General features: G+C 40.8%; 1 protein-coding gene across 1 annotated transcript in view; it reads left to right on the top strand.

Moving 5' to 3' along the window:
• Nucleotides 1–26,698, top strand: part of LOC121277054 (E3 ubiquitin-protein ligase RNF38) — a 232,357-nt gene that overhangs the window by 49,239 nt on the left and 156,420 nt on the right. Inside the window, exon 2 of the mRNA XM_041185980.1 lies at nt 5,127–5,197. Within this exon, the coding sequence (XP_041041914.1) occupies nt 5,127–5,197 (71 nt within the window). The remainder of the gene's footprint in view (nt 1–5,126; nt 5,198–26,698) is intronic.

The following is a 26,698-nucleotide window of genomic DNA, read 5'->3' as shown; positions in this document are numbered from 1 at the left end:
GCCAAGATTATGCATTTTACAGAAGTCTAATCGCACAGTGAAGTTCAGTAATAATTAGGTTAAGATTTGTGAATTTATAAAGATCTCTTTACTTTTTTTGTACATAACTAATTTTACAGGAGCAGCCAATCCATGCAGTGCAGCAAAAGATGCAGAATAAAATTGTCTTGATAACCCCAAGTTGTTTCTACAGGTAACCAGTGAGAGCTTTTGAGTACAATTGCTTGCGTGTTCATATGTGACTATATCCAAATACTGGTACTGGGTCAATGTTTTGTCATTTGAATTCTGTAATGCGATGGTGACATTTGAGAACCTTGCAGACCATGTGTTGAAAAGCAAATACTGTTGAGCATGTTGTTTTTGACACAGTTTAGCAGTGAAAAGGATCCTGGAAGTACAGATCCTATGAAGACTTCAAGGAATCACAGATGTTTACAACACAGGAGCCCACTGTGTCTGCGTGAGGATAATTCTTTGCATCCAATTTCCACCTTTTTCTCATGTTCATTCTTCCCTTCCTTTCCTCAAATTTTCTGCTCCATTTCTTGTGATAATCTATCAATCAATATTTCAGTCCACAGATTCCCACAGCTATCTTGACTATAGTTCCTCATGCACTGCCTCCCATAAGGAGTCCATTTCAGTCACGTCTGTTCTGATGATCATACCAGTGCTTCTGATATGGATTCCTTTTTCCTCAACTAAGTATTCCCCCCCCACAGCAGTGGACAGGGCCGTCAACTGTTTCCCTCCCAGGGCCATCATATCTTTCCACCTTCGTATTCAACAGATCATCCTACTCCATTTCTGACACCTCCACCATCACGGCACCACCAAACACATCTTCCCTTCTCCTTCCATTTCAGCATTCCAAAGGTACTGTTCCCTCCACAACACCCTTGTCCACTCCTTGATCATCCCCAACACCACCACCTCTTCCCATGACACCTTTCCATGCAAGCACAGAAGGTGCAACACCTGCTCTTTCACCACCTCTTTCCTCACTATTCAAGGCCCCAAACATTCCTTCCAGGTGAAAGGGTTATATACATGTGCTTCTTTTAATTTAGTATAGCGTATTTGCTGCTCACAATGCCATCTGCTGTACATTGACGAGACCAAGCATAGATTGGGTGCTGCTTTGTGAGGCACTTCCTGTTCACTCTGCAGGCACAACCCTGAGCTCCACTTGTCTCATTTTATTTCCCTACCTTGCTCTCATGCTGACCTCTGAATCCTCAGCCTCCTGTAGGGATCCAATGAAGTTCAGTATATGCTTGAGGAACAACATCTTTCAATTAGGCAATTTATTGTATTCTGGACTCAAAATTCAGGTTAACAATTATAGACGATAACCTCTGCCGCCCCGTTATGGCTTTTCTCTCTCTCTTGTTTTTGTTTTCAGATGGCAGCTGTTCATCACTGCCATTTCACACCTCTACACACATCTTTTGTTTCTTTACTTGTCCCATTGCCATTCCCTTTGGCCTTGCACCGCCAACTCGTGTCATTTAATCTGCCCTCCACTGACCTTCCATTATGTTATTTTTCCCGCCCCCACCACCCTCCCACCCACACCCTTTCACTTGCTTAAAACCTTTTATATCTAACTTTTCCCAGTTCTCAGGAATGGTCATTGACCTGAAACATTAACTCTGTTTCATTCTCCACAGTTGCTTGCTGCCAGGCATTTTCTGTTTTTATTGCTGCTTTATTGTGGGCAATAAATTGAGAGTTTCTATTTATTTCAGCTAAGTCTTGTATTCCAACAACTTGAAGGTATTAATAAAGTGTCAAACCTTGACTCTTTTCTCTTTTCATGCCCTTCCCCACTTCTGCACCCGAGCCTCACCGGGCCATATTAGTTTAAATTCTACTCCTGTGTCTTTTACCCTTTCTGCAAGAACATTGGTGCCAATTTAATTCATATGAATGTTGCCCTTTGCTATAGCCTTTTCTTGTTCCAGAATTTTCTCCAGTGCTTCAAGAATGTTAATCCTTTCCTCCTGCAATAGTCATGTAGTAATACAGTGACTTTCCTCTCCTTAAGCTGTCCAGAGTAAAGCAATCCTGAGGTTGAGGGCTTTATCCCCCTTCACCCTTGATGCCTTTCACCCTGACATTATGGAGACAACACACCAATCAGGGTCATGGTCTTGACTGCAAAAAAAAAAGGCTGTCTCGAACTCTAACTATAGAATTTTCCACTTTATCATTCTCTTGTTCTTGACATTTACGTCCTTTTCACACTGCTTAACCTGAGAGTCCCTTGCAACATGGTGGTACAACATTGCTCAGGACCATCCTCCTCTGAATTTCTATTCACCTCATATTTGTCTGTGGACTGTTCTTGTAACTTGGTTCTTTGGGTGTAAGTGCAGTATCTCAGACCTCTGAAGATTTCACTTCCTTTTTCTGCACTATCCCTCTGTCCTGAATGGTCCACCTCCAGAATGTGGTTACCCAAAAGATAAATAGAATGCAGAATCCACTCATCCTCCCTGATTCTACAGAGTGTATGATTTGCTTCCTAACCACTGAAATCATCTATTCCAGAGATTGTTTTCCACATTAGCACAATTGTGCCACTTTTTGAAGATCCGTGATGACCTACAAATTGCATTCCATGAGGATTCCCTGAGCTGCCATCCAACCATGTCTAATGTTAGCACTCGGAATCTGACTTTGCTTACACCATTGAAGTATTAATCATAAAGAGAGAAACCTTTCCTTACCAGTTCTGACCCGTTGGTTCAAGCAAAATGCCGTGTCAGTGATGATTACTGAATTCATCAAAATCACTTACCTTACCTTGTCTTTCACTTAAAAATAAGAAAAATAAAACTTGCATTTTTTATAGTGCTTTACATCAGCATTGGACATCTGAAAGCACTTTACAGCCAATGAAATACTTTTGAAATGTAATCACTGTTGTGATATAGGAAACTGGCAGCCAACTTGTACTCAGTTTAATGTCTTATCCGAAAGATGGCACCTCCAACAATACAGCATTCCCTCAGCATGTTTTAATTAGTGGGATGAAGAAATTGTTTTTTTGCCAATCAAAAACTATACAGTAATGGGGCTTAAGTGTAGTAAAAGATGTAGGACACTTACTTGCCCTCATCTTCTCACGGTGACTACTTGTGCAAAATATTGAAATATGCTGGTGTGTTGTGGAAAGGTACCAGCATTCATCCTTTGATAACACCTTCTTGCAATGCACATTTTATTTTGGAAGACATCACATGGACTTAAAACCAATGTATGGACTTTATTTTTCTCAAGTGTATTGATTTGCTAGTACACCACCTGTACTAGAGGCACCTGCCTCTATTTATGTTTTAAAGTAAATTAATAGAAATTTAGTTCTTGGATCTTGTGCAAGAATGGCAGAAATAAGTGCATTTGACTTCCTGCTTGTTTCTGTAAAAGGAAACAAGCTATTCTTTTTACAACTAGTTAGTTATTCAGTTACAGAAAATTATACTGAGTTCTGATGTTTTAAGTAAATTATTATGGGCTTCTTAAGTATACTGTTAGAGTAAATAGATAAGGGCTTCTTGAGTATAATAGCAGTGCTACTTTATTTAAAGCATATGACTAAATATGGGAAGTTCTCTAACCTATACTATATAAAGAGAATCCTCTGGAGCGTGTGTAGACTGGTAAAATAGCAGAGAACTGCTCACAATCTTGAGACTGAACTGGCAGCTACACAAAGTCACTTTTCAAAGCTTTCTAGCTTGAATGTGAATCTTTCTTTGCAGACCTCCTGAATCAAACCTGTAACATGTCTATTCAATATACACAATTATGTCAGTATTTGGATGCTGCATCAGAGGAGACTTGAATTTTGTTTCCATGAAATGGCTAAGGGTGAAGCAGAGAGAAATCCAGCTGTTTTATTGAACTGAACTCTCAATATGTCAAACTACTGAGGAACAACTAAAAACATAAAATAGAATGTTGAACTATGTTTAAATCCATTCATGATCTTGCCATCCCATTCCCATTAAACTCTTCCAACACTGTAACTCCTCCCCCAAAACTCCAATGTGTTACAAATACACATGTTTTCAAAATTTGGCCCCAAGCATTGTGAAAGATTTGATAAAGTAATTTGAAAAAGTCACTTTAATGCTGTCTTGTTATGTTCATCACAAAAACGTAACTTTCTTCTACTGTTTAACTATGAGTAGTGGGAAAAGAGCTCAATCACTGGCTCAAAAATGACAACAATATGGATGGGAAATACCTTACACTGGAAACATTACATAAAATAAGTGAAGAGGGAACTTAGTAGAGTGGATGCCTCCACCATGCCGTGTTAATTAAATATTATTACAATTACGCAGCTCTTCTTAAGGCTCTTTTCTGCTTGGTTGATGCTGTATAACTGAAAAGCTGAAAAAATCTTTTTATTAAGAGCCCATAGTTTTGGGTTTGTGCTAAATGCTGTTGATTATTTAAGAATGTTATGGATTATGTCGGCTGCTGTCAAAATGTGAGCAGAGTTTTCAGAGCAGGTTGTTGAGTTTGAATTGGCCTGAAGCCTCCTCACTGAGATGGAAGAACTTAATAAAAATATATTTTTTTTAGCTTTGTAGTTACATAGCATCAACCAGGTGGAAAAAAGCCTCAAGGAAGATTTACGTAATTGTAATAACATTGAGTTAACACAGAGTGGTAGAGGTATGCGCTGTACTGAGTGCCTTGTTGTATAGAGCTGTTTCCATGTCTTGCGCTTGTTACTTTCATCTATATTTTTAGATCTGCCTCTTTCTTAAGTGGTTGTATCTCCTTCTCAGTCTGCATCTCTGATTCTGTTTCAGATTACTCCTATTTTCTGTTATCTTTTTTCTTTGTTATTGCTGTATAGTTTCATTTCTTGGTCTCTATTTTTATTAAATTAGATAATTGTAAGGTTGATTAACCTTAAGACAGGTGGAAGGTAAGCCAATTATTCATATTTAAATAAGGATTCTGGTATATTAATTTGCCTTTATTAGTAAATTGTTTAAAATTGCATATGGAGATTGATTATATGATTCCCTTGTCATTGAGAATTTCTGAATGAGTTTGGTTGTTATTTTACTCATTTGTATTGTCTAATTTTATAGGTGGCATGGCTTCTTCCTTTCCCTATCACCAAAGTTCACGTGACCCTCCTTTCAATGAAGACAGTGATAAGGTGAGTTTTTTTTCCATCAGCTGACTTTCAACTTTTTCCTTTTACTAAGTGGAATGAGATTGGAAATGCACAATAGCCTGCGGTATGGCTAATTTGTCCTCTTTTAAAATTCTGTATAATGTAACCTCATTCAGGTAGAGAGAGATTTTTAAAAATAGTTGCTCTAGTGCTTCCAAGCCCGACACTTGAAATGATGAATGTGACAGTGAACTATTAGGTGATAAATGTGATAATGAGTTGTTGTGTCTTGGACTATTGCACATGCTGCTTGAGAACATGGTCATTCTGCAGGAAGACACTCCTTAAATGAGAATAATGTAAAAATTTAAATATGAAGTAGAAAATATGCTCTTTCACATACCAAGATGAAAACTAAGAATGGAAATAACTAAAAATTAAGTGTTTCACCAATAAAGTAAAATGAGCGTGTTTTTTCTACTTGAATAATTTTTCTGAAATTCCACTAAGAAAAGCTAATTACTACTTGCCTGTTTTTCATGACATCAAGAATAGATCTATCTATCTGTGATGGAAACATTTAGGTTCAGAAGATGCAGCATTATGGTCATTAACAGTGTGCAGAGTAGATCTCTGTATGCAATATACTTTGGTACATTTGCTTGATTTTACAATTAGTAGCATCTCAGACAGCTGCATGTTAAGAACCGTTAGATCCAATATCCCATGCAGCATTTTACGTCCAAGATTGGATTCAGAGGGAGAATATGTTTGCTAGAGAAGTCGCTGTTATAAACTTGTTTTTGTCCTAAACACTTGCACGAGTTTCAAAACTGCAAGCCTGTAGTGACAAAATGCGGTGTTAATTTTTTATTTTTATATGATGAACAATCAATTTAGATAAGTTTGATCTTTTCTGCACTGGCTAACAATCATTCATCTGATAATTAGACAATAGACTAACCATATCATGGGTAATTATATTATCTGCATTAAATATATTTTGTACTTCATGGAGATCACATTGAGATTAAAATTCGCCTTGACATCAATGGAATCATTCTAGAATTCTTGCATGAATGTGGCTCCCATTTTAAAACTTAAGAATATGAGGCAAAATTCTGGCTTTGCAAAATTTGGCAGTTTCCGATCACAGCTCATTGCCAGAAGCACAGTTAGAAAATAGCCTCTCCCATGTTGCCTTTTAAGAGAACAGCTTTCATATGGGTAAGATCAAATGCTAGTGACTCCCCTACAGTGTGTGAACCATTTTACTTTGTATATGGAAAGGAGAAAATATATGAAAAGCATATATACACAAAACCTATACCTATATACGTCTGAATTGTGGCACTGATTGTAACTTATGTTACCAGGGCAATCTATTCGGCAGAATATATTGTGAAACCTCATGTATAATTTGCTGCAAAGCAACTTTTTGTCTATTAATGAGCATTTGATTTTTAAAATGACATTGATTTGACATTGATGTACAAATTGCTCATGTAGTCTAAGAAATGGAAATGGACAGCAAGGAACTTGTTTATCAAATAGCTTTCATAACAAAGGACTGAACCAGATTTTCACACCCTCACATGTATACTCCTGGGAGAGCTGAGACAATGATACTTTTTTTTAGTTTCATAAGATATTAATATTTCAAGATTCACTTTTAAGTTTCCATTTGGTAGTTTCATACATTAGTTTTATTGTGTGATTCAACCAAAACATTTTATCCTAATATGGAGCATTATTAATGGAGTGTATACATATTTTAAAGCATTTCATTGTTGCATTCAATATTTCAAAGCAAGTGCAAATCTGCAAAAAAATGCTTTGTTTTTGTGTTAATTTGTTCTTTGAAATAAGTTTAATTAATTTTTCCAGACAAAATGGATTTCCCAGATTCCAACTGTTTGAGTATCTTTCCAGTATTGCCTTGTTAATTTTTTTTTCTGATTTTTATCCATTGTGTAGAAATTCTCCCACCAGTACCTGCAGAAACACATGGGTTTTATATTTTTGTTTGTAAATGTAGAACTCCCTGTTAATTTGTTTAAAATGTCAGGACACATCTGATAGGCTGTTAAAAATTTATTTTGAGATACATAGCTATTTTTGAAAGGAAAGACAGTTGTGCCACTCAGAACTAGGAACATGCTGGATGTGAATATTTTAGCCACATGCATTCATCTTGGTATAAAAAGTCTTGTGTATGTTCACTCTCTACAGATAAATGTACTTTTTGTATATTTTCTTAATAAATATCTACCATCTTCACTAACCAAGGAAATAATGCACTTGCAATGATCATAAACATTCATTTACTCTTGTTTTTCATCTATTTCACTAATAAAAACATAGATTGAAGTTTACATGCATATATGTACTGAGTATTGAGATCACGTGCCCAATGATGGTGCCTAAAACCCCTTTTTTAATTAATAATCCAAAATTAGCTAAATCTGGATTCCCAAGTAGCTGAGCTAGTAGCTAACATATTGGACAATACTGATTTACTCGTACAGCCCATCGAGCCTGTTCCAGGATATTCAATACGATCATGGCTAATCTTCGGCTTCAACTCCATTTTCCTACCCATTCCACACATCCCTTGATTCTGAGAGACCAAAAATCTGTCTGCCACAACCTTAAATATATTCAATGATGGGGCATCCACAACCCTCAGGAGTGGAGAATTCCAAAGATTCACAAATCTGAGTGAAGAAATCTCTTCTATCTAAATGATCATTCCTTTATCATGAGACTGTCCCTGTGATCTAGATTCCTCAACAATCAGTTACAAAAACAAAAAAACTGCGGATGCTGGAAATCCAAAACAAAAACAGAATTACCTGGAAAAACTCAGCAGGTCTGGCAGCATCGGCGGAGAAGAAAAGAGTTGACGTTTCGAGTCCTCATGACCCTTCGACAGAATTTGAGTGAATCCAAGAAAGGGGTGAAATATAAGCTGGTTTAAGGTGTTGGTGGGGGGGGGGGGGGGTGGTTTGGATGGGGAGAGAGAGAGAGAAGTGGAGGGGGTTGGTGTGGTTGTAGGGACAAACAAGCAGTAATAGAAGCAGATCATCAAAATATGTCACAAACTACAGAACAAAAGAACACATAGGTGTTAAAGTTGTTGATATTATCTAAACGAATGTGCTAATTAAGAATGGATGGTAGGGCACTCAAGGTATAGCTCTTGTGGGGGTGGGGGGAGCATAAAAGATTTAAAAATAATAGAAATAGGTGGGTAAAGAAAAATCTATATAATTTATTGGAAAAAACAAAAGGAAGGGGGAAACAGAAAATGGGTGGGGATGGAGGAGGGAGCTCAAGACCTAAAGTTGTTGAATTCAATATTCAGTCTGGAAGGCTGTAAAGTGCCTAGTCGGAAGATGAAGTGTTGTTCCTCCAGTTTGCGTTGGGCTTCACTGGAACAATGCAGCAAGCCAAGGACAGACATGTGGGCAAGAGAGCAGGGTGGAGTGTTAAAATGGCAAGCGACAGGGAGGTTGCCTCAACAATCAGTGTCTACCCTGTCAAGCCCCTTCAGAATCTTGTATGTTTCAATGAGATCACTTCTCATTCTTTTAAACGCCAGAGAATATAGACCCAATTTACCCAGCCCCTCATCAAAGGAAGGCCCTCTCACCAAGGGACTAATCTTATGAACCTTTGCTGTATCGTCTCCAGTGGAAGTATGTCCATCCTTAAATATGGAGACCATAGCATAGCATTCCAGGTGTGGACTTACCAAAGCCCTGTACAATTGTAGCAAGACTATTCTTGCACTCCGATACCCATGCAATAAAGGCCAACATGCCAATTGTCTTCCTAATGACTTGCTGTACCTGCAAGCTAACTTTGTTCCTTGTGCAAGTACACCCATGTACCTCTGAACATCAACATGTACAGGTTTCATGCCTTTTAAATAAATATTCTGCTTTTCTATTCTTACAACCAAAGTAAATAACCTCACACTTCTCCACATTATACTCCATCTAGCACCTTGTTGCCCACTTGCTTAACCTGTATATATCTCTTTGCAACTTTTTTGTGTCCTCCGCAACCCTTGAATTGTCTAACATGCTAAGGTATGTGTGCAAGGGTCTATAAATGCATGTCCAGGAGTAAAGATGGTGTGGCCAAAACTTCTTGGGATTAGATTGGTATATTATTGGCACCTCATGATCTCCTATGCCTCATCTCAATTATACAGCATGTTTAGAATGATACTGAACCCTCATCTCTTTAAACCTCTGGGGAGCTGGTGGCGTAGTGGTATTGGTAATACAGAGACCCAGGGTAATGCTCCGGGAACCTGGGTTTGAATCCCACCACGGCAGATGATGGAATTTGAATTCAATAAAAATCTGGAATTAAAAATCTAATGACAACCATGAAACCATTGTCATTTGTCGGAAAAACCCATCTGGTTCATTAATGCCTTTAGGCCTAGCAAGCCACTCAGTTCAAGGGCAAATAGGGATGGGCAATAAATGCTGGTCTAGCATAATAAAACAAATTTTAAAAAATGATGTGACATCAATGCCAACAACAATCCAGAATGATGAAGCAAATTAATAGCAGGAGACAAAAATGGAGGTCTATCCACCAGAACCAAAACATAGCAAAGGTATTGGGACTTTTGTGCCTGGACTTTTTAAATTTGATCTGTTATTGAACCAAGGTCAGATTTACCAATGAAGGTCATTTTAGAATGTTGATTTGGATGATTTTTGAGGTAAAATAACAAACAGACTGGTTATTATATACATCAATTTGTTTACATTTGCACTTGGTGTATAGAATATACCTAACTATTTCCCATTGTTTCTGTTTTGAGACATTGGAAGGTTATTGGGTATTTCATAGCATGTTGCACCCAGAAAGTAGAATCTTTTTCCCTTCATTCAGATCACCATATTCAACACACACAAGAGGTCTATTATAATCCATGGAGCCATGATATTTAATTAGATAGTTAGGAAGTAAAGATGCTATCCAGATCATAATGGCATGAGGTTTACTTAAGCAAATGGCCAATGATATTGAGCCTGATAATGTTGACAGCAGAACTGTGAACTTTGTAATGGATGCATAACAATGCAAAATAAAATCCATGAAAAATTTACATTCACCCTTCAATAAGCCTATTTGAGAAGGCCAGGTCTTATGTTGATGGAAATTTATGATTATGAAAGACTGTATAAGTCTGTATTCTCAGTGTACTAAATTTTCTTCTTTGCTCCTATTGCATGTTGGGAGTGCCCCAAGCCATGATTTTTCCATCCATTAACTTCAAAAAGCAAACTACAATACTTTAAGACCGAAACCTAAAGGCAGAAATGATTTGACAATGTGGAAACTGGGGGCAAGATACCCGAAGGTGCAAAGGAGGGTTGTGAATGAACTTGAGGAGAAATATGTTGATACCTGACAACAGTTTGAATCAACTGTCCTGGGCTGCCTGCTACAAAACGATGTTTGATGTAATGCCCCCGATATTGCCAGACTCTGTCTCCAATGTTCTATATGGTTTTCTGCAGTCCAACTGGACTGCTTCCAAATTTCCCACATAAATCAGGCCTCATAAGTCCCTGGAGTGCATTCCCAAAGTGCACTGATCCTAAAACTGAATCCAAGATCTAGCGAACTCCTTCCACAATTCCGGATATCTCAATCACCTAGGTGCTGAGACTAAATATAACATTTGCACCAGCAACCCACCAGAGGTCAGCCACTTTAGCACAGAGAACTCAAAAGAGTTCAAACCTAAGGTCTTCATGATCTGAATACCTCAGTTACTCACTGGATAAATTCAGTGAGCTGCTGGGGAAGCCCTGCAAATCCCCCATATTTCAAAATCTAGTTGCTGGTTATCTGAGAGCCTTCCTCTCCAGTGTTCTTCTAACTCTGTGACTCTCCCAATGCTCCTCGGCTTTGAGCCTTCATCACAAGTCTGTGCAACCCTGAGACTTTATCCCAGTACTTCCAGATCCTGGGTACCCTCCATAGCATGCTCCCAGAACTTAGTGCCACCTTAATGCTAATAAGTCAGCGACTGTGGAAATAGTACTCGGCATTTATAAAACTTTTGAGTACTACAGGAGATCGACACAAAACCTTGCATGTGGTATGCATGTTATAGATGCTTTAATGTTTGAGTATGTATGTATATGTAGATGTATGTGTGAGTTGTGTACGTGTACACACACACACACTTAAATTTCCATAAGCATCACGTACTACCAAACACATTTCAGCCATCGCGAAAGTCATTATCTTGTGGGTATACGTGAAAATATAAAGATTTTATAAATTACCGATTTAGTGAGGGCAGAATTACTAATGTTATGATTTTATAACTACCTGACAGTTGGTGTTTCTTCAAATTAGTTGCTAAAATTCTTAAGACAACCCAACATCACCAAACCATCTTAATTCTTGATTTATTGCATCTCACTCCTACTCTCTTCGACCTTGTAAGGGTTTTGCATTACGGGCTTTTGTTCATATTACTTTTTCATTTTTAATAAGCCTTTTTTTGTTCAATTTTTCCTCTGTGGTAGTAATGGGAGCAGTTATGACATCACAATATGAACGATAGAGTGAAATATCTGCATTTAGATCTAATTTTCCTTTAGATGATTTGTTTCAGTAGTTTGGATATGATCAAAAATAAAGTGCAGAAAACATTATAGGCCTAAAGATATGAATCGAAGGAGAAAGCCACTGAGTTAGATAATGTGAGTATGAGTGTAGAATGACCTGTAGAGACTAGCTTTAATATAACTGGTTGAGCATGTCTTTGGTATGTGAAACATGCATTCAAAACTATCTGATCAAGTTTCTCTTAAATACATGCTTTTTGTATTTTTTTTAATCCTTTCATAGGCTAGCAAGGCCAGCATTTTTTGACCTGCTCCACAGGGTAAGGACAGCAGATTTCCATAAAGGTCATTAGTGAACCAGATGGGTTTTTACAACAATCTATGCTAGTTCTGTGGTCACTATTACTGAGACTAGCTTTATATTTCAGTTTTATTAATTGAATTTAAATCCCACCATTTGAACCCATGTCCCCAGGATATGAGCCTGAGCTTCTGGATTACTTGTCCAGTGATATTGTCACTATACCACCATCTCCCCAACAACCAGACTTCTGTAAAGGAGCATGATTTAAACTTCAACATCAGACTGCCCTGAATGAGTGGGGCTAATGAGACTTATTAAGTACATGAAGGAGGAAAACAAAACTATGCTCATTGCATTCCATTGGAGATCCAAGGTAGCACTTAAGCTTACACATTGTCATCTTAGTTTCTTTCTCCCCTCTCCTCCCCAAAGTGAAAATATGACAAGTCAGAATTATGGGTCTAATCAAATTGCAAAAATTGATGCTGTTGTCTATGATGGAAAGTTGAAACTTCCCGTGTCCTTTGAAAGTCATTCCACTCAGCCAGAGTCTTCCAGATCCGACTTTCACCAGCAAGGCCCACCTCAGTTCCTTAAATATCTAAAAGTCCCGTCGGTTCTGTTCCCTTCCTTTCAAACAGAATACGACTCCTCACAAGCATCCTGCTTGGTGATACATAAACAGTCCTTCTGTCCTCACAGCAACAGCTGCTTTGTTCCTTCACACAGCAGCATCTGCCTTGTGTGTGTGTATTTCTCTCTCTGTCTCTGTTTCAAAAAGCAGCTGTCCTAGGTGTGAAAACTGTCACTTGATATTTCACTAGGTTTCTGTTTGAGTTCCTATCCCCATGGCAGCCACATTATATGGAGCTGTCTCCAAGTGAAGGTGTTTAGTATGACCTCTTTCATCCCCCCTTCCAGAACATTCTGCTTATATTAAGTTAGAGGAGACAGTTTAAAAAATAACTGTCTTGTAAAGTACAGTGTTTGGTACGATAAGCATATAAATAGAAAAAGGGAAATTGGAGGAGGAGTGGATTAGGGATTAAAAGGGGATCTACGCATAGAGACAGAGGACATGGCTGGGGTAGTAGATGAGTCCTATGTATCTGCCTTTACCAAGGAAGATGATATGGTAAAGTCATAGTGAAAGATGAAGTAGTTGAGACACTGGATCAGGCTAAAAATTAATAGAGGAGAACAACTTCAAGGAGAACAAAGGCATGCTGGTGGGATGGGCAGACACATGGCGGGTGAAATTTAATGCAGAGAAGTGTGGAGTTATGCAGAACAAGGAGAGGCAATATAAACAAAAGATGCAATTATAAACGGGTACGGGAACAGACACCAGAGGCTATATGTGCAGAAATTAGAAAGGCTAGCTGTATTTATCAATTAAGTTACCAGGACTGGATGAGGAAAGCAAGGGAGGAAATTGCGGAAGCACTAGCCATAATCTTACAGTCCTCCTTAGATACAGGGGCAGTGCCAGAGGACTGGTGAATTGCAAATGTTACACCCTTATTCAAAAAAATGTGTAAAGATAAACCAAGCAAATGCAGGCCAGTTTAACCTTGGCCGTGGGAAGGTCTTAGAGACAGTCACTTATACAAGAGTGGCTTAATTGAGGAAATCCAGCTTGGATTTGTCAAAGGAAGATCATTTTAAAATAACTTGATTTGAGTTTTTTTTGTGAGTGATGAGAGTAATGTGTGTTGTGCATGAATTTCCAAAAGGCGTTTGATAAAACATTGAGGCCCATGGAATAAAAGGGACAGTGGCAACACATATACAAAGTTGGCTGAGGTCAGGAAACCGTAGTAGTGAATGGTTGTTTTTTGAACTGAAGGACAGTATATTGTGGGGTTTTCCATAGGTTTGTTTGAGGACCACTACTTTTCTTGATGTATATTAATGACCTAGACTTGGGTTACAGGGCACGGTTTCAAAATTGGCAGATGACACAAAATTTGGAAGTATTGTGAACTTTGAGCAGGATAATGATGGACTTTAAGGAGAACAAAGGCATGCTGGTGGGATGGGCGGACACATGGCAGATGAAATTTAATACAGAGAAGTGTGAAGTTATGCATTTTGGTAGGCAGAACAAGGAGAGGCAATATAAATAAAAGATGCAATTATAAACAGGTTCAGGAACAGGCACCAGAGGGTATATATGCAGAAATCATTGAAGGTGGCAGGGCAGATTGAGAATGTGATAAAAAAAGGCAAATGGGATTGTGGGCTTTTTAAATGGAAACATAGAAGTACAAAAGTAAGGAAGTGATAACTTCCCTTTTTAACCTTCAACTACAGAAGGGTATGTTCGGTTATACGAGGTTGATTAGAGATAATTGCAAATGAGTGCAATCACTGTCCCTTTTATAAAACTCTGCTATTGCCTCAAATTAAGTATTTTGTCCTTTTTAGGGCCCCACATTTTAGGAAGGATGTGAAGACAGTGCAGAAAATATTTAGGAGAATGGTTCTAGGGCTGAAGAACTTCAGTTATGTGGCTAGATTGGAAAAGCTAGCATTGTTCTCTTTGGAGGAGAAGTGAGAGAGGAGATTTGATAGAAGTGTTCAAAACAGAGTACTAGGATGAGTAATTAGAAAGAAACTGTTCCCTTTGGAAGGGTTGAGAACCAGAGAACACAAATTTAAGGTGACTGGCAAAAGAATGAACATTGACATGAACATTTTTTTTTCATTCAGCAAATGGTTAGGAGGACCTGGAATGCAATGCTTGAGGGGCAGATTCAAAATACAATTGGGTAAACACCTACATAGAGAAAATATGCATGGCTTTGAAGAAGGAGTGAGGGTGTAAGCCTAGCTAAGTTCCTCTTGCAGAAAGCCAGTATGGCCATGGCAGGCAGCACAGCGTCCTGCTATGCTATTTAGTCAGAGGAAATTTCCACTCATCCAGTACTGGATGGTGGTCAAGCAATTTGACAATTAAGAGACAGTAAAGGAGACAGATTAGTTGATGGTGAAGTAAAGTTGGGTACTATCAGTGTAGTTGTTGAAACTGAGGTTGTGTTTTCAGATGATATCACTGAGGCATAGCATGAAGATTAGAAATAAGAGGGAACCTAGAACTCATCCTTGGGGAACACCAGAGGTAACTGTGTGTGAGCAGAAGAAACCATTCAGGTGATTCTCTGGCTACGACTGCAGCCCCATCCAGCTGGACAATAGTGGAGACGTTGGAGGAGGTTGGGGTGATCAAACATGGAGAGGAAGGGGAGATTGGAGATGGGATGGTAGTTTGCAGGGATGGATTGATCAAGGGTTGTTTTTGAGGAGTGGGATGGTGTTGCCAGATTTGAAGAAGAGGTGACTGATGAGGAGAGAGATATAATGCAGCTATGCACAAGACTTTTAATGCAATACTGGAGTATCTCTGGATCTTTTTCATATGTGCTGTGCCTTTCATTTTGAGCTGATTAAGGAGGTTCAGGATGCTGTAAGCCTTGGATAACAAGGATTAGTGTGAAGAGGCTAGGGGAGAGGAGGAGCAGGGAGTAAAATAGGTCTGAGTATTGGGTTGCAAATGGGGTAAGAGAACTGACCAGGAACGTATGCTGGGATTTGAGATCCTGGGGATGGGGGAAACTAAAAGCATGCTTTGACAGAATAAAGATGGTTTAGGGAAGGATGCTGTCCAAGTGGAACCTGGTGCAGTGTAATGTGGTTTTCTAAAGTTGGTTTAAAATAGTGTGAATTCCAACCAATGTTGTATCTGAACTAGCAATGCTTGATAAACATATTGGATTCCTTCCACTGTACTTGATAAGTACAAAAATGCAAGCCTCGTGATGTATTTTATGCCCAATCATTTGTTGCAAAACTGAGTTTAAGAAGGCATTTCCCACTACACATCCTGATGGACTCTTATTTGCTCTTAGCTTGTTTAGAGACAGTGCTGGTTTTCTGCAGGTCCCAAATCTGTGGAATTTCCCACCTCCACTTGTCTCCAGCACATCATGCTTGCATTTGCACTCATTTGCAATCATCTCTAAACAACCTCGTATAACTGAACATACCCTTCTGTAGTTGACAGTTATGTAAACCTGAGTGTAACATATTCAGTGCACTGCTTTTGTGGATCCAGATACCAATTAGTTAGAAAGACCATGCATCCAGAAACTAAAAGTGGAGCAATTTCTACCATGGATCTTGAATAAATGTGCTGTCTCACAAGGGCCAGGAGGAAATTCACGACCATATCTGCTGCCAAGGACTAGGAAGTGAGCCCTGACTGTGCCACTGGGCTGAGATTATGAGGGAAGTGGATTGTGATAAAGAAGTTTGATTGAAAAATGCTACTTAAACATGTGACGCTCAATTTATCTGATGGCTTTAGATTGAGCCAGAAAGGCCAAAAGGTACCATTTTAGTGGTGTTTAAAGGCCTTTTGATGTGGAATGCAGTCATATTTGTAGTTAGCTTCATGTGTTCTTTTAAATTGTTTTTGAAGTTAGTATTTTGTCAGGTAGTTGCCTCTAAGATTTAAAACAGAATGGAACCAGGTACTTTTAAAGGATATACATCTGGAATTGAATTGGAGAAAACAGCTCATGGATAACATTCACCATGTTTTAAAAAGTGGGTTATTTCTACAATATAGCATTATCAAGATGTGTTCTTTTTTATGTCTGAAAGGTGCTTTATGATGCAGTTACAAAGCATTTGGTTGTATTCTATGTTGTACAAAGGTGTCATAGTTGGCAAGTAGTGACCTAGTTCCAGAGGCTGATGTCCGTAGCTGTTTAGCAGTATAGGTGAATTGCTCTCAATTTGGTGAACAGTGAAATGAAGAACCCTGAATAGTCCTCTCTTCAAGTTGACAAAAGTACAGTTAGGTCTGATACTGAACTAAAGCTTGTAGGTATGTGTTTAATTACCTTGCCTCGGTCAAGGCAGTAAGGAGGATTATTAAAATCTGTCTCTGCCACCCTGGTAAGGAAATGTAGCCATCTGGAGATGCCTGAGAAATTGCATGGCTGTTGATGTTGGAGTTGGACAAAATTACACTTATGCATGATGCTCTAAGAGTAGCCTGAGTCTCAAATGGAGATCTGTTCCAGAGGACTGCTAGCACCCACAAAACCATACCCCAGCATTCAGGACAATAATGGAGGAGCATGCATTTAAAAGGAAAGCACAGAATAGCTGATAGTCAGCAGGAGTGGTTGTGCTACAAGCAGCTTAAAAAAAAAGGTATAAGGTTCAATATTTAATGGCTGGGAGACCAGGCATCTTTACTATTAATAGGTACTTTTCTTAAAAGGGACAGAGGTTTCAAAGTATCTCCTCCACTTTCATATCGTATGTTTTGCCAACTCGCCCTCACCAATGTGATTGAAAGCAACAAGTCCTCAAGCATATATTATAGGCAATTTGCATTAATGCAATCAAGGAAAAACTTGATAAGCATGAGAGAAAGGAATAGGATATACTGTTGGGGTTAGATAAAGAAAGGCAGGTGTGCTGAGGAGGCTTGCTTGGTCCATAAATTTAGGTGTACTAGATGGCTGGTACATTCTATGCAGGATTAGCCAGGGAAGCAAAACATTAGAAGTATCTAGGATTGAAACCTGTTTGCAGAGTGACCAGAGTGGATGCAGTTTGCTGGCTGCCTGGGCACCTGACTGCTGCTCTGCTTACTCTTGTCTAGTCAGCTGTGGTTCAGTGCTTGCTCTGTCTCTCCAGTGTTAAATGGTTGTGGGTTCAAGTCTCAATGCCCTCAACTCCATTCCTCAATGCTGCATTCAGCGCAGTCTTGTCGCCACTTCGGTCCGGAATGAAGCTGAAAAAGCCATTCGACAGCTGAAAAACAAAGCCTCTAGAGCAGATGGAATCCCTGCCAAAATCCTGAAACAGGACAGACATATACTCCTGGCATAGCTGCACAACCTCATCCCTTATCCGGGAAAAGGAGTGCATACTGGGGGATCTCAGGGACACTGATCATGACTATATTCAAGAAGAGAGACTGGTTCAATTGTGGTAACTACAGAGGAGTCTTTGTGATGCAGGGAAGACCATTGCAAGGATCCTCCTCAGCTGACTTCTTTGAGTCACAGTGTGGTTTTCGCCAATCGAGAGGCTCCAACAAACATGATTTTCACTGCTTGGTAAATACAAGTAAATTATAAGGAACAGCACCAACCACTGTACTTGGCTTTTCTTTACCTCACAAAACCCTTTGACTGTCAACTGTGAAAGCTTATGGAGTATCCTCCTCAAATTTGACATCGTCCTTTGCCTACTCCACAATGACATGCAAGCTGTGATCTTAACCAACGGAACACAAAAAGAGCAGGAGTAGACCTAATCCGCCATTCCAAACAATCATGGCTCCACTTTGCTGCTTGCTCCCCATATCCCTTGATTCCCTGAGACTCCAAAAACCTGCCTATTCCAGCCTTAAATGTATTCAACAATGGAGCATCCGCAACCCTGAGGCAGAGAATACCAAAGATTCACAACTCTTTTGAGTGAAGTAATTTCTTCTCTTCGTCTCATCCGACGCCTCAGCAAGAAACTTTTTCTCTTTCTCTCAAGTGCTAAGGAACTCAAGCTCCAACAACTCATCGACACCAACACCCCTGCCTGTCCCTCCATCCCCACCCTATCTTCCAATCCCAGCCTCGGCCGTTTATTCACTATACCCCCTGACCTTCCCCTCTCCGACGCTAAACGTTCAGTGCTCAGCAAAGGACTTAGTTTCATACCCTTACGCCCTCATCTCAATGAATTTCGGGCTCGGCACGATGCTGAACTCTTCTTCCGCCGTCTTCGTCTCCGTGCTCACTTCTTTGGGCAGGAGTCCTCTCCCCGTTCAATGGATCCTTTTACCCACCTCCAATATCTCCAAAGTAGAGGAGACCGCATTGGGAGCAACTAAGCTGTGGACTAAGTTGGGGGAAATGCAAGTGAAATGCTGCTTCACCTGGACCCCTCCCTCTGGATTCTTACCTTCACTTGATCTTTTCATTGAGAACTGTCGGCGCGACATTAGTCGTCTCAATTTCTCTGCTCCTCTCACCCATTCTAATCTCTCTCTCTGAACTTACTGCACTCCGTTCTCTCAGGTCCAACCCCAACATTGTCATCAAACCCGCTGATAAGGGTGGTGCTGGTGTTGTCTGCTGCACTGACCTCTACCTCGCGGAGGCTGAGCGTCAACTCGCAGACACTTCCTCCTACCTCTCCCTGGACCATAACCCCACCACTGAACATCAAGCCATTGTTTCCAGGACTGTCACTGACCTCATCTCCTCTGGAGATCTTCCTCCCACAGCTTCCAACCTGATAGTCGCCCAACCTCGGACGGCCCACTTCTACCTCCTACCCAAAATCCACAAACAGAACTGTCCCGGTAGACCGATCGTGTCAGCTTGCTCCTGCCCCAAGGAACTCATTTCTTGTTATCTTGACTCCCTTCTCTCCCCTTGTTCAGCCCCTTCCCACCTACATCCGTGATTCCTCTGACACCTTACGTCACATCAACAATTTCCAGTTCCCTGGCCCCAACCGCTTCCTCTTCACCATGGACGTCCAATCCCTCTACACCTCCATCCCCCACCAGGATGGTCTGAGGGCCCTTAGCTTCTTCCTCGAACAGAGGCCCAAGCAATCCCCATCCACCACTACTCTCCTCTGTCTGGCTGAACTTGTTCTCACGCTGAACAATTTCTCCTTCAACTCCTCTCACTTCCTCCAAATAAAAGGTGTGGCTATGGGTACCCGCATGAGCCCCAGTTATGCCTGTCTCTTTTTGGGGTATGTGGAACATTCATTGTTCCAGTCCTACTCCGGCCCCCTTCCACAACTCTTTCTCCGGTACATCGATGATTACTTCGGTGCTGCTTCATGCTCTCGTCGGGACTTGGAAAAATTTATTAATTTTGCTTCCAATCTCCACTCCTCCATCATTTTCACATGGTTCATCTCTGACACTTCCCTTTCCTTCCTTGACCTCTCTGTCTCAATCTCTGGTGATAGACTGTCCACCAATATCCATTACAAGCCTACCGACTCACACAGCTACCTCGACTACAGCTCCTCACACCCCGCTTCCTGTAAGGACTCCATTCCATTCTCTCAGTTCCTTCACCTCCGTCGCATCTGTTCTGATGATGCTACCTTCAAAAGCAGTTCCTCTGACATGTCGTCCTCCTTCCTTAACCGAGGTTTTCCACCCACGGTCGTTGACAAGGCCCTCAACCGTGTCCAGCCCATCTCCCGCGCATCCGCCCTCACGCCTTCTCCTCCCTCCCAGAAACATGCTAGGGTCCCCCTTGTCCTCACTTATCACCCCACCAGCCTCCGCATTCAAAGGATCATCCTCCGCCATTTCCAGCATGATGCCACCACCAAACACATCTTCCCTTCACCCCCCCCGGCAGCATTCTGTAGGGATCGTTCCCTCCGGGACACCCTGGTCCACTCCTCCATCACCCCCTACTCCTCAACCCCCACCTATGGCACCTCCCCATGCCCACGCAAAAGATACAACACCTGCCCCTTCTCTTCTTCTCTCCTCACCGTCCAAGGGCCCAAATACTCCTTTCAAGTGAAGCAGCATTTCACTTGCATTTCTCCCAACTTAGTCCACAGCTTAGTTGCTCCCAATGCGGTCTCCTCTACATTGGAGAGACCAAATGTAAACTGGGCAACTGCTTTGCAGAACATCTGCGGTCTGTCCGCAAGAATGACCCAAACCTCCCTGTCGCTTGCTGTTTTAACACTCCACCCTGCTCTCTTGCCCACATGTCTATCCTTGACTTGCTGCCTTGTTCCAGTGAAGCCCAACACAAACTGGAGGAACAGCACCTCATCTTCCGACTAGGCACTTTACAGACTTCCGGACTGAAGATTGAATTCAACAACTTTAGATCTTGAACTCCCTTCTCCATCCCCACCCCCTTTCTGTTTCTTCCCCCTGCCTTTTGTTTTTTCCAATAATTTATATAGATTTTTCTTTTCCCACCTATTTCCATTATTTTAAAATCTTTTATGCCCTGCTAGCCTTTCCACCCCACCCCCACTAGAGCTGTACCTTGAGTGCCCTACCATCCATTCTTAATTAGCACATTCGTTTAGCACCTTCAATGCCTCTGTGTTCTTTTGTCTGTGACATCTTTTGATTATCTGCTCCTATCACTGCTTGCTTGTCCCTACAACCACACCACCCCCCCCAACTTCTCTCCCCTCTCTCCCCCCCACCCCCCACCTTAAACCAGCATATATTTCACCCCTTTCCTAAGATTCACTCAGTTCTGTTGAAGGGTCATGAGGACTCGAAACGTCAACTCTTTTCTTCTCCGCCAATGCTACCAGATCTGCTGAGTTTTTCCAGGTAATTCTGTTTTTGTTTTGGATTTCCAGCATCCGCAGTTTTTGTTTTTATAATTTCTTCTCTTCTCAGGCCTAAAGAATCAGATCCTTATCCTGAGATTGTGCCCCCGCCTTTTAGATTCTCCAACTAGAGGAACACTCTTTCAGCGTCTACAAATGAAGCCCCTTCAGAATCTTGTAGATTTCAATGAGTTTGCCTCCCATTCTTCTAAACTCCAGTGTATATAGGCGCAGTTCGCTCAGCCTTTCATCTTAGGATAATCCCCTCAACCCAGGGACCAATTTAGCGAACCTTTGCTGTACTGCCTCCCATGCAAGTATATCTTTTTTTAAATGTGGAGGCCAAAACTGCACACAATACTCTACATGTGATCTCACCAAAACATTACAACTGTAGCAAAACTTTTTATTCATTTACAGGATGCGGGCATTGCTGGTTAGGCCAGCATTTTTTTTTTTGCAAAAATATACTTTATTCATAAATCTTCAAAAACATTTCGAACATTTTAAATCACCATTACAAAAATACAAACAGGTTCAACTTTTACAAACTGAAACACAAGGTGTATCAGAAAAAACAATGAATATTACAATCATTGGCAGACATACATTTTAATCTGTACAGATTGAGGGGCTCTTTACAGTTCCCAGCCCCCCAGTGCACTGTGGCAGAAAGGTCTTAGGTAGCGACCCTTCCCCATTGCGCCTTTGCGGCGGCTGCCCCAAGCTTAACTGTGTCCCTCAGCATGTAGTCCTGGACCTTGGAAAGTGCTAGTCTGCTACATTCGGTCGGGGACAACTCTTTGCGCTGGAAAACCAACAAGTTTCGGACAGACCAAAGAGCGTCTTTCACCGAGCTGATGATCCTCCAGCTGCAGTTGATGTTTGTCTCGGTGTGTCCCCCTGGGAACAGCCCGTAGAGCACAGAGTCCTCTGTCACAGAACTGCTCGGGATGAACCTCGACAGCAACCACTGCATCCCTCTCCAGACCTTCTTTGCAAAGACACAATCTGCAAGGAGGTGAACAATGGTCTCTTCCCACCACAGCCTCCTCGAGGGCAACGTGCAGAGGGGGTGAGACTCCTGGCGTGTAGGAAGGATCTTACAGGGAGGGCCTTTCTCACCACCAGCCAAGCTACATCTTGGTGTTTGTTGGAAAGTTCTGGTGATGAGGCATTCTGCCAAATTACTTTGTCAGTCTGCTCAGGGAACCATCCCACAGGATCCACCCTCTCCTTTTCCCTCAGGGCCTTTAAGATGTTACGTGCCCACCACTGCCTGACGGACTTGTGGTCGAAGGTGTTTCTCTGCATAAACTTTCCCACGAGGGACAGGTGGTACGGCACGGTCCAACTACTTGGAGCGTTCCGCGGCATCGTGGCCAGACCCATCCTTCGCAACACCGGGGACAGGTAGAACCTCAGCATGTAGGCCAGCATTTATTGCCCTTGAGAAGGTGGTGGTGAGCTGCTTCCTTGAACTGCTGCAGTCCCTGTGGTATAGGTGCATCCACTTCTTTATTCCTGTACTCCAATCCTCTTGGAATAAAGGCAAATATGCCATTTGCCTTCCTAATTGCTTGCTGTGCCCGTATGCAATTTTTTTTGCATTCCTTGTAGAGGCACACCCATGTATCTTTGAACATCAACCTTACAAGTTTTTCACCTTTTTAAAAAAGATCAGCTTTTCTATTATTTCAACCAAAGTGAATAACTTCACACTTCCCTTAATAATCCATCTGCCATCTCGTTGCCCACTTGCTTAACCTGTAAAAAATCTCTTTGCAGCCTCTTTGTCCTCCCCACAGCTTCACTTCCCAACATGCATTGTACCATCAGCAAACTTAGATGAAGAGACAGTTATGTATCAAGTTATTAATATAGATTTAAATAGCTGAGACCCCAGCACTGACCCTTGTGGTACTCCACTATTCACCACGTGCCAACTTGAAAATGTCTCATTTATGCCCACTCCCTGCTTCCTGTCTGTTAACCAATCCTCTATCTATGCTAATATATTACTCCCAACACCATGAGTCCTCATTGTCTTTTCTATTAACCTTTTATGTGGCACCTTATCGATTGCCTTTTGGAAATCCCACGTATACTACATCTACTGGACTCCTTTATCAACCTTACTAGTTACATTCTCAAAAATATCACTAAATTTGTCAAACATGATTTCCTCTTAGTAAAGCTATGCTGACTTGTTCTAATCATATTATGCTTTTCTAAATGTATTGTTAACCCTTCCTCAATAATAGATTCCAGTATTTTCCCAACAACTGATGTTAGGCTAACTGGCCTGTAGTTCCATGTTTTCTCTCTTCCTCCTTTCTTGAAAAGCGGAGTAACATTTGACAACTTCTAATTTGACGTGATCATTCCCGAATTTGAGGAATTCTGGAAGACTACAGCCGGCATATCCACTATCTCTGCAGTTATCTCCTTTAGAACTCTTGGGTGCAGGTCATCAGGCCCCAGGGATCTGACAGATTTCAGTCCCTTAAATTTCTCCAATACTTTTTTATGTTAATTTCCTCTCTTTAGCCGCTAGGTTACTGTTTATTTCTGGAATGAAACTTGTATCTTTTACTGTGAAAATGGATGCAAAATATTTGTTCAATGCCTCTGTTATTTCCTCATTCCTCATTATAATTTCTCCTGTCTCTGATTCTAACAGATCAATGTTTACTTTAGCTACTCTTTTCATTTTTATATATTAATAAAAGCTCTTACAATCGATTTTTATTTTACTGGCTCGTTTACTCCCATTTTATTTTTCCCCCATTAATCAATGGTTTCTAAAACACTCCCAATCATCAGACTTGTTACTTCTTTTTTGCAATATTGTAAGCCTCTTTTTAAATCCAATACTATGCTTAATTTCCTGAGTGATCCACGGGATGGGTCTTTTTTGCTGAGTTTATTTTTCAGTGGAAAATATTTTTGTTGGACATTTTGAATTGTTTCTTTAAATGTTTACCACTGTTTATTTACAGCCATAGCTTTTAGTCTATTTACCCAATTTACCTCAGCCAGTTCTCCCTTCATACCTTGTAATTGGCTTTAAGTTTAAGATTCTTGTTTGTGATTAGAGTACATCACTTTCAAATTTAACAAAGTGATCATAATACGATTGAATTCCATTTCCCAGTGGATCTTTTACTATGACATTACTAATTAACCCTGCTTCATTACACAAGACTAGATAAGATAGCTTCATCCCTAGTTGGCTCCAAAACTTATTTCTCCAAGAAACTAAAAACATTCCACAAACTCATCATCTGGATCACTCCTGCCAATTTGATTGTCTCAGTTTATATGAAAATTAAGGTCCCGCACAATGATTAAATTGCCTTTGTTACAATGGTATAACTACTATTAGGGGGCCTATAAATTACTCCCACCAGTCTTTTTTGACTCTTGCTATTTCTAATTTCTACCCATACTAATTCTACTTCAGGTTCTTCTGAGGCCAGATCCCTTCTCTCTAAAATCTTTGTCATCCTTTACTATCAGGGCTACCCCTGCCCCTTTGTCATTTTGTCTGTCTTTCCAAAATATTATTTTCCCTGGAATATTTATTTCCCAGCCTTGATCACCTTTTAACTGTGGCTGTGTAATGGCGATTAGATACAATCATTTACCTCTATTTGTGTCACTAGTTCATCTATCTTATGTGATTGCACAAAGCATCTGCAATAAAAACTTTTAATTTCATTTTCTTACTTCTGTTTCCTACACTGACCTTATCTGTTGTTGTACATTTTACTATTAAATTTTCTGTCCCTTCCTGTCCCATTCTTTTCTGTCCTGTTCCTTTTAGATCATAAGACATAGAAGCAGAAGTAAACCATTCAGCCCATCAAGTCTACTCTGCCATTCAATGAGATCATGGCTGATCTGATAACCCTCAACCCCACTTACCTTTACCCACATTGCTATACTGCTCCGATACCTTGATCTTTCTCTCTGGATTTCTAAACTTCCCTTCACCCGAACCATCACTGACCCTTGCTCAAATGAAGAATGGGGTCAAACAAAGCTGAGTCATTGCACCAACTCTATTATCCATCTTCCTTGCTGTAATTCTGCACCTTGCCTCCAAATTACCCACAGGCATGGAGATAACTCACACCACCTTCAATCCAAAACCAAAATCACTCCAACTTCAGTCACTGAGTTCCAGTATGCAGATGACAGTGTGCATGCTCCCTCACAAACTGAGCTCCAGTTCGTTGTCAACTCCTTCTCCGAAGCATATGAAAAAAATGGGCCTTGCACTAAACACTTGGAAAACGAAAGTCCTCTTTCAACCAGATCCCACAGCACAACATCTCCTCCCATCAAGTAAGATGAACGGTGAGATCCTGGAAAACGTGGACCATTTTTCATTTCTTGGGAGCCTTTTCTCGACAAAGGCAGATACAGACAACCAAATTCATTGTTGAGCTGCCACATTGGAGACAGCCTTTGACTGACTGAGCAAGAGTATTTTGGACCCAGATCCCAAACTTGAGACTAACGTCATGATTTACAGGGCAGCAGTGATCACCGCAATCCTATATCCTTTGGAAACTTGCGACAACCTACAGCAGGCACCTCAAAGCACTGGATAAGTACCATGCCTTTGTAAGATCCTCCAAACACTGAGGCAAGAGCAGCAATCCAACTGCAGCATCCTTCTCCCAGGCCAACATACCCAGCATCAAGGCACTGATCACTTGAATCCTATTCTTCTGGGCAGTACGTGTCACTGGCATGCCTAACACCAGACTCCTAAAGCAACTGTTTTACTCAGAACTCTGTCGCAGCATGAGACTCACAGGAGAACAATGGAAATGCTTTAGGGATGTCCTCAAAGCATCCCTGAAGAGGTCAAACATCCCCACCAACTCATGGGAGTCCCTAGCTTGTAATCAAGCAAAATTGTGAACGCTCATTCAGGAAGGCAGTGAACACATCAAGAAACTTCAGGAACATGCAGAGGCAAAGTCAAGGAATCCAAAGAGCACACAAACCTCTCAACAACTCATCTACCTGACCCTCCAAGCACCACCTGTTCTACATGTAGCAGTCTGCAGATTGCACATTGGACTTATCAGCCATCTTAGAACCCATCAATCAAGAGTGGAAACAAGTCATCCTCGATCCTGAGGAACTGCCTAAGAAGAAATAAATTTGAACATGTAATCCAGACTGTAACTCCAGTGTTGTGGGAGTGCTGCATTGGAGCTCTTTCAGATG

The sequence above is a fragment of the Carcharodon carcharias genome, chromosome 4 (genome assembly GCF_017639515.1).
Source record: "Carcharodon carcharias isolate sCarCar2 chromosome 4, sCarCar2.pri, whole genome shotgun sequence".
In the NCBI taxonomy this organism is placed as follows: Eukaryota; Metazoa; Chordata; class Chondrichthyes; order Lamniformes; family Lamnidae; genus Carcharodon; species Carcharodon carcharias.
This window is presented reverse-complemented; position numbering and strand designations above follow the sequence as displayed.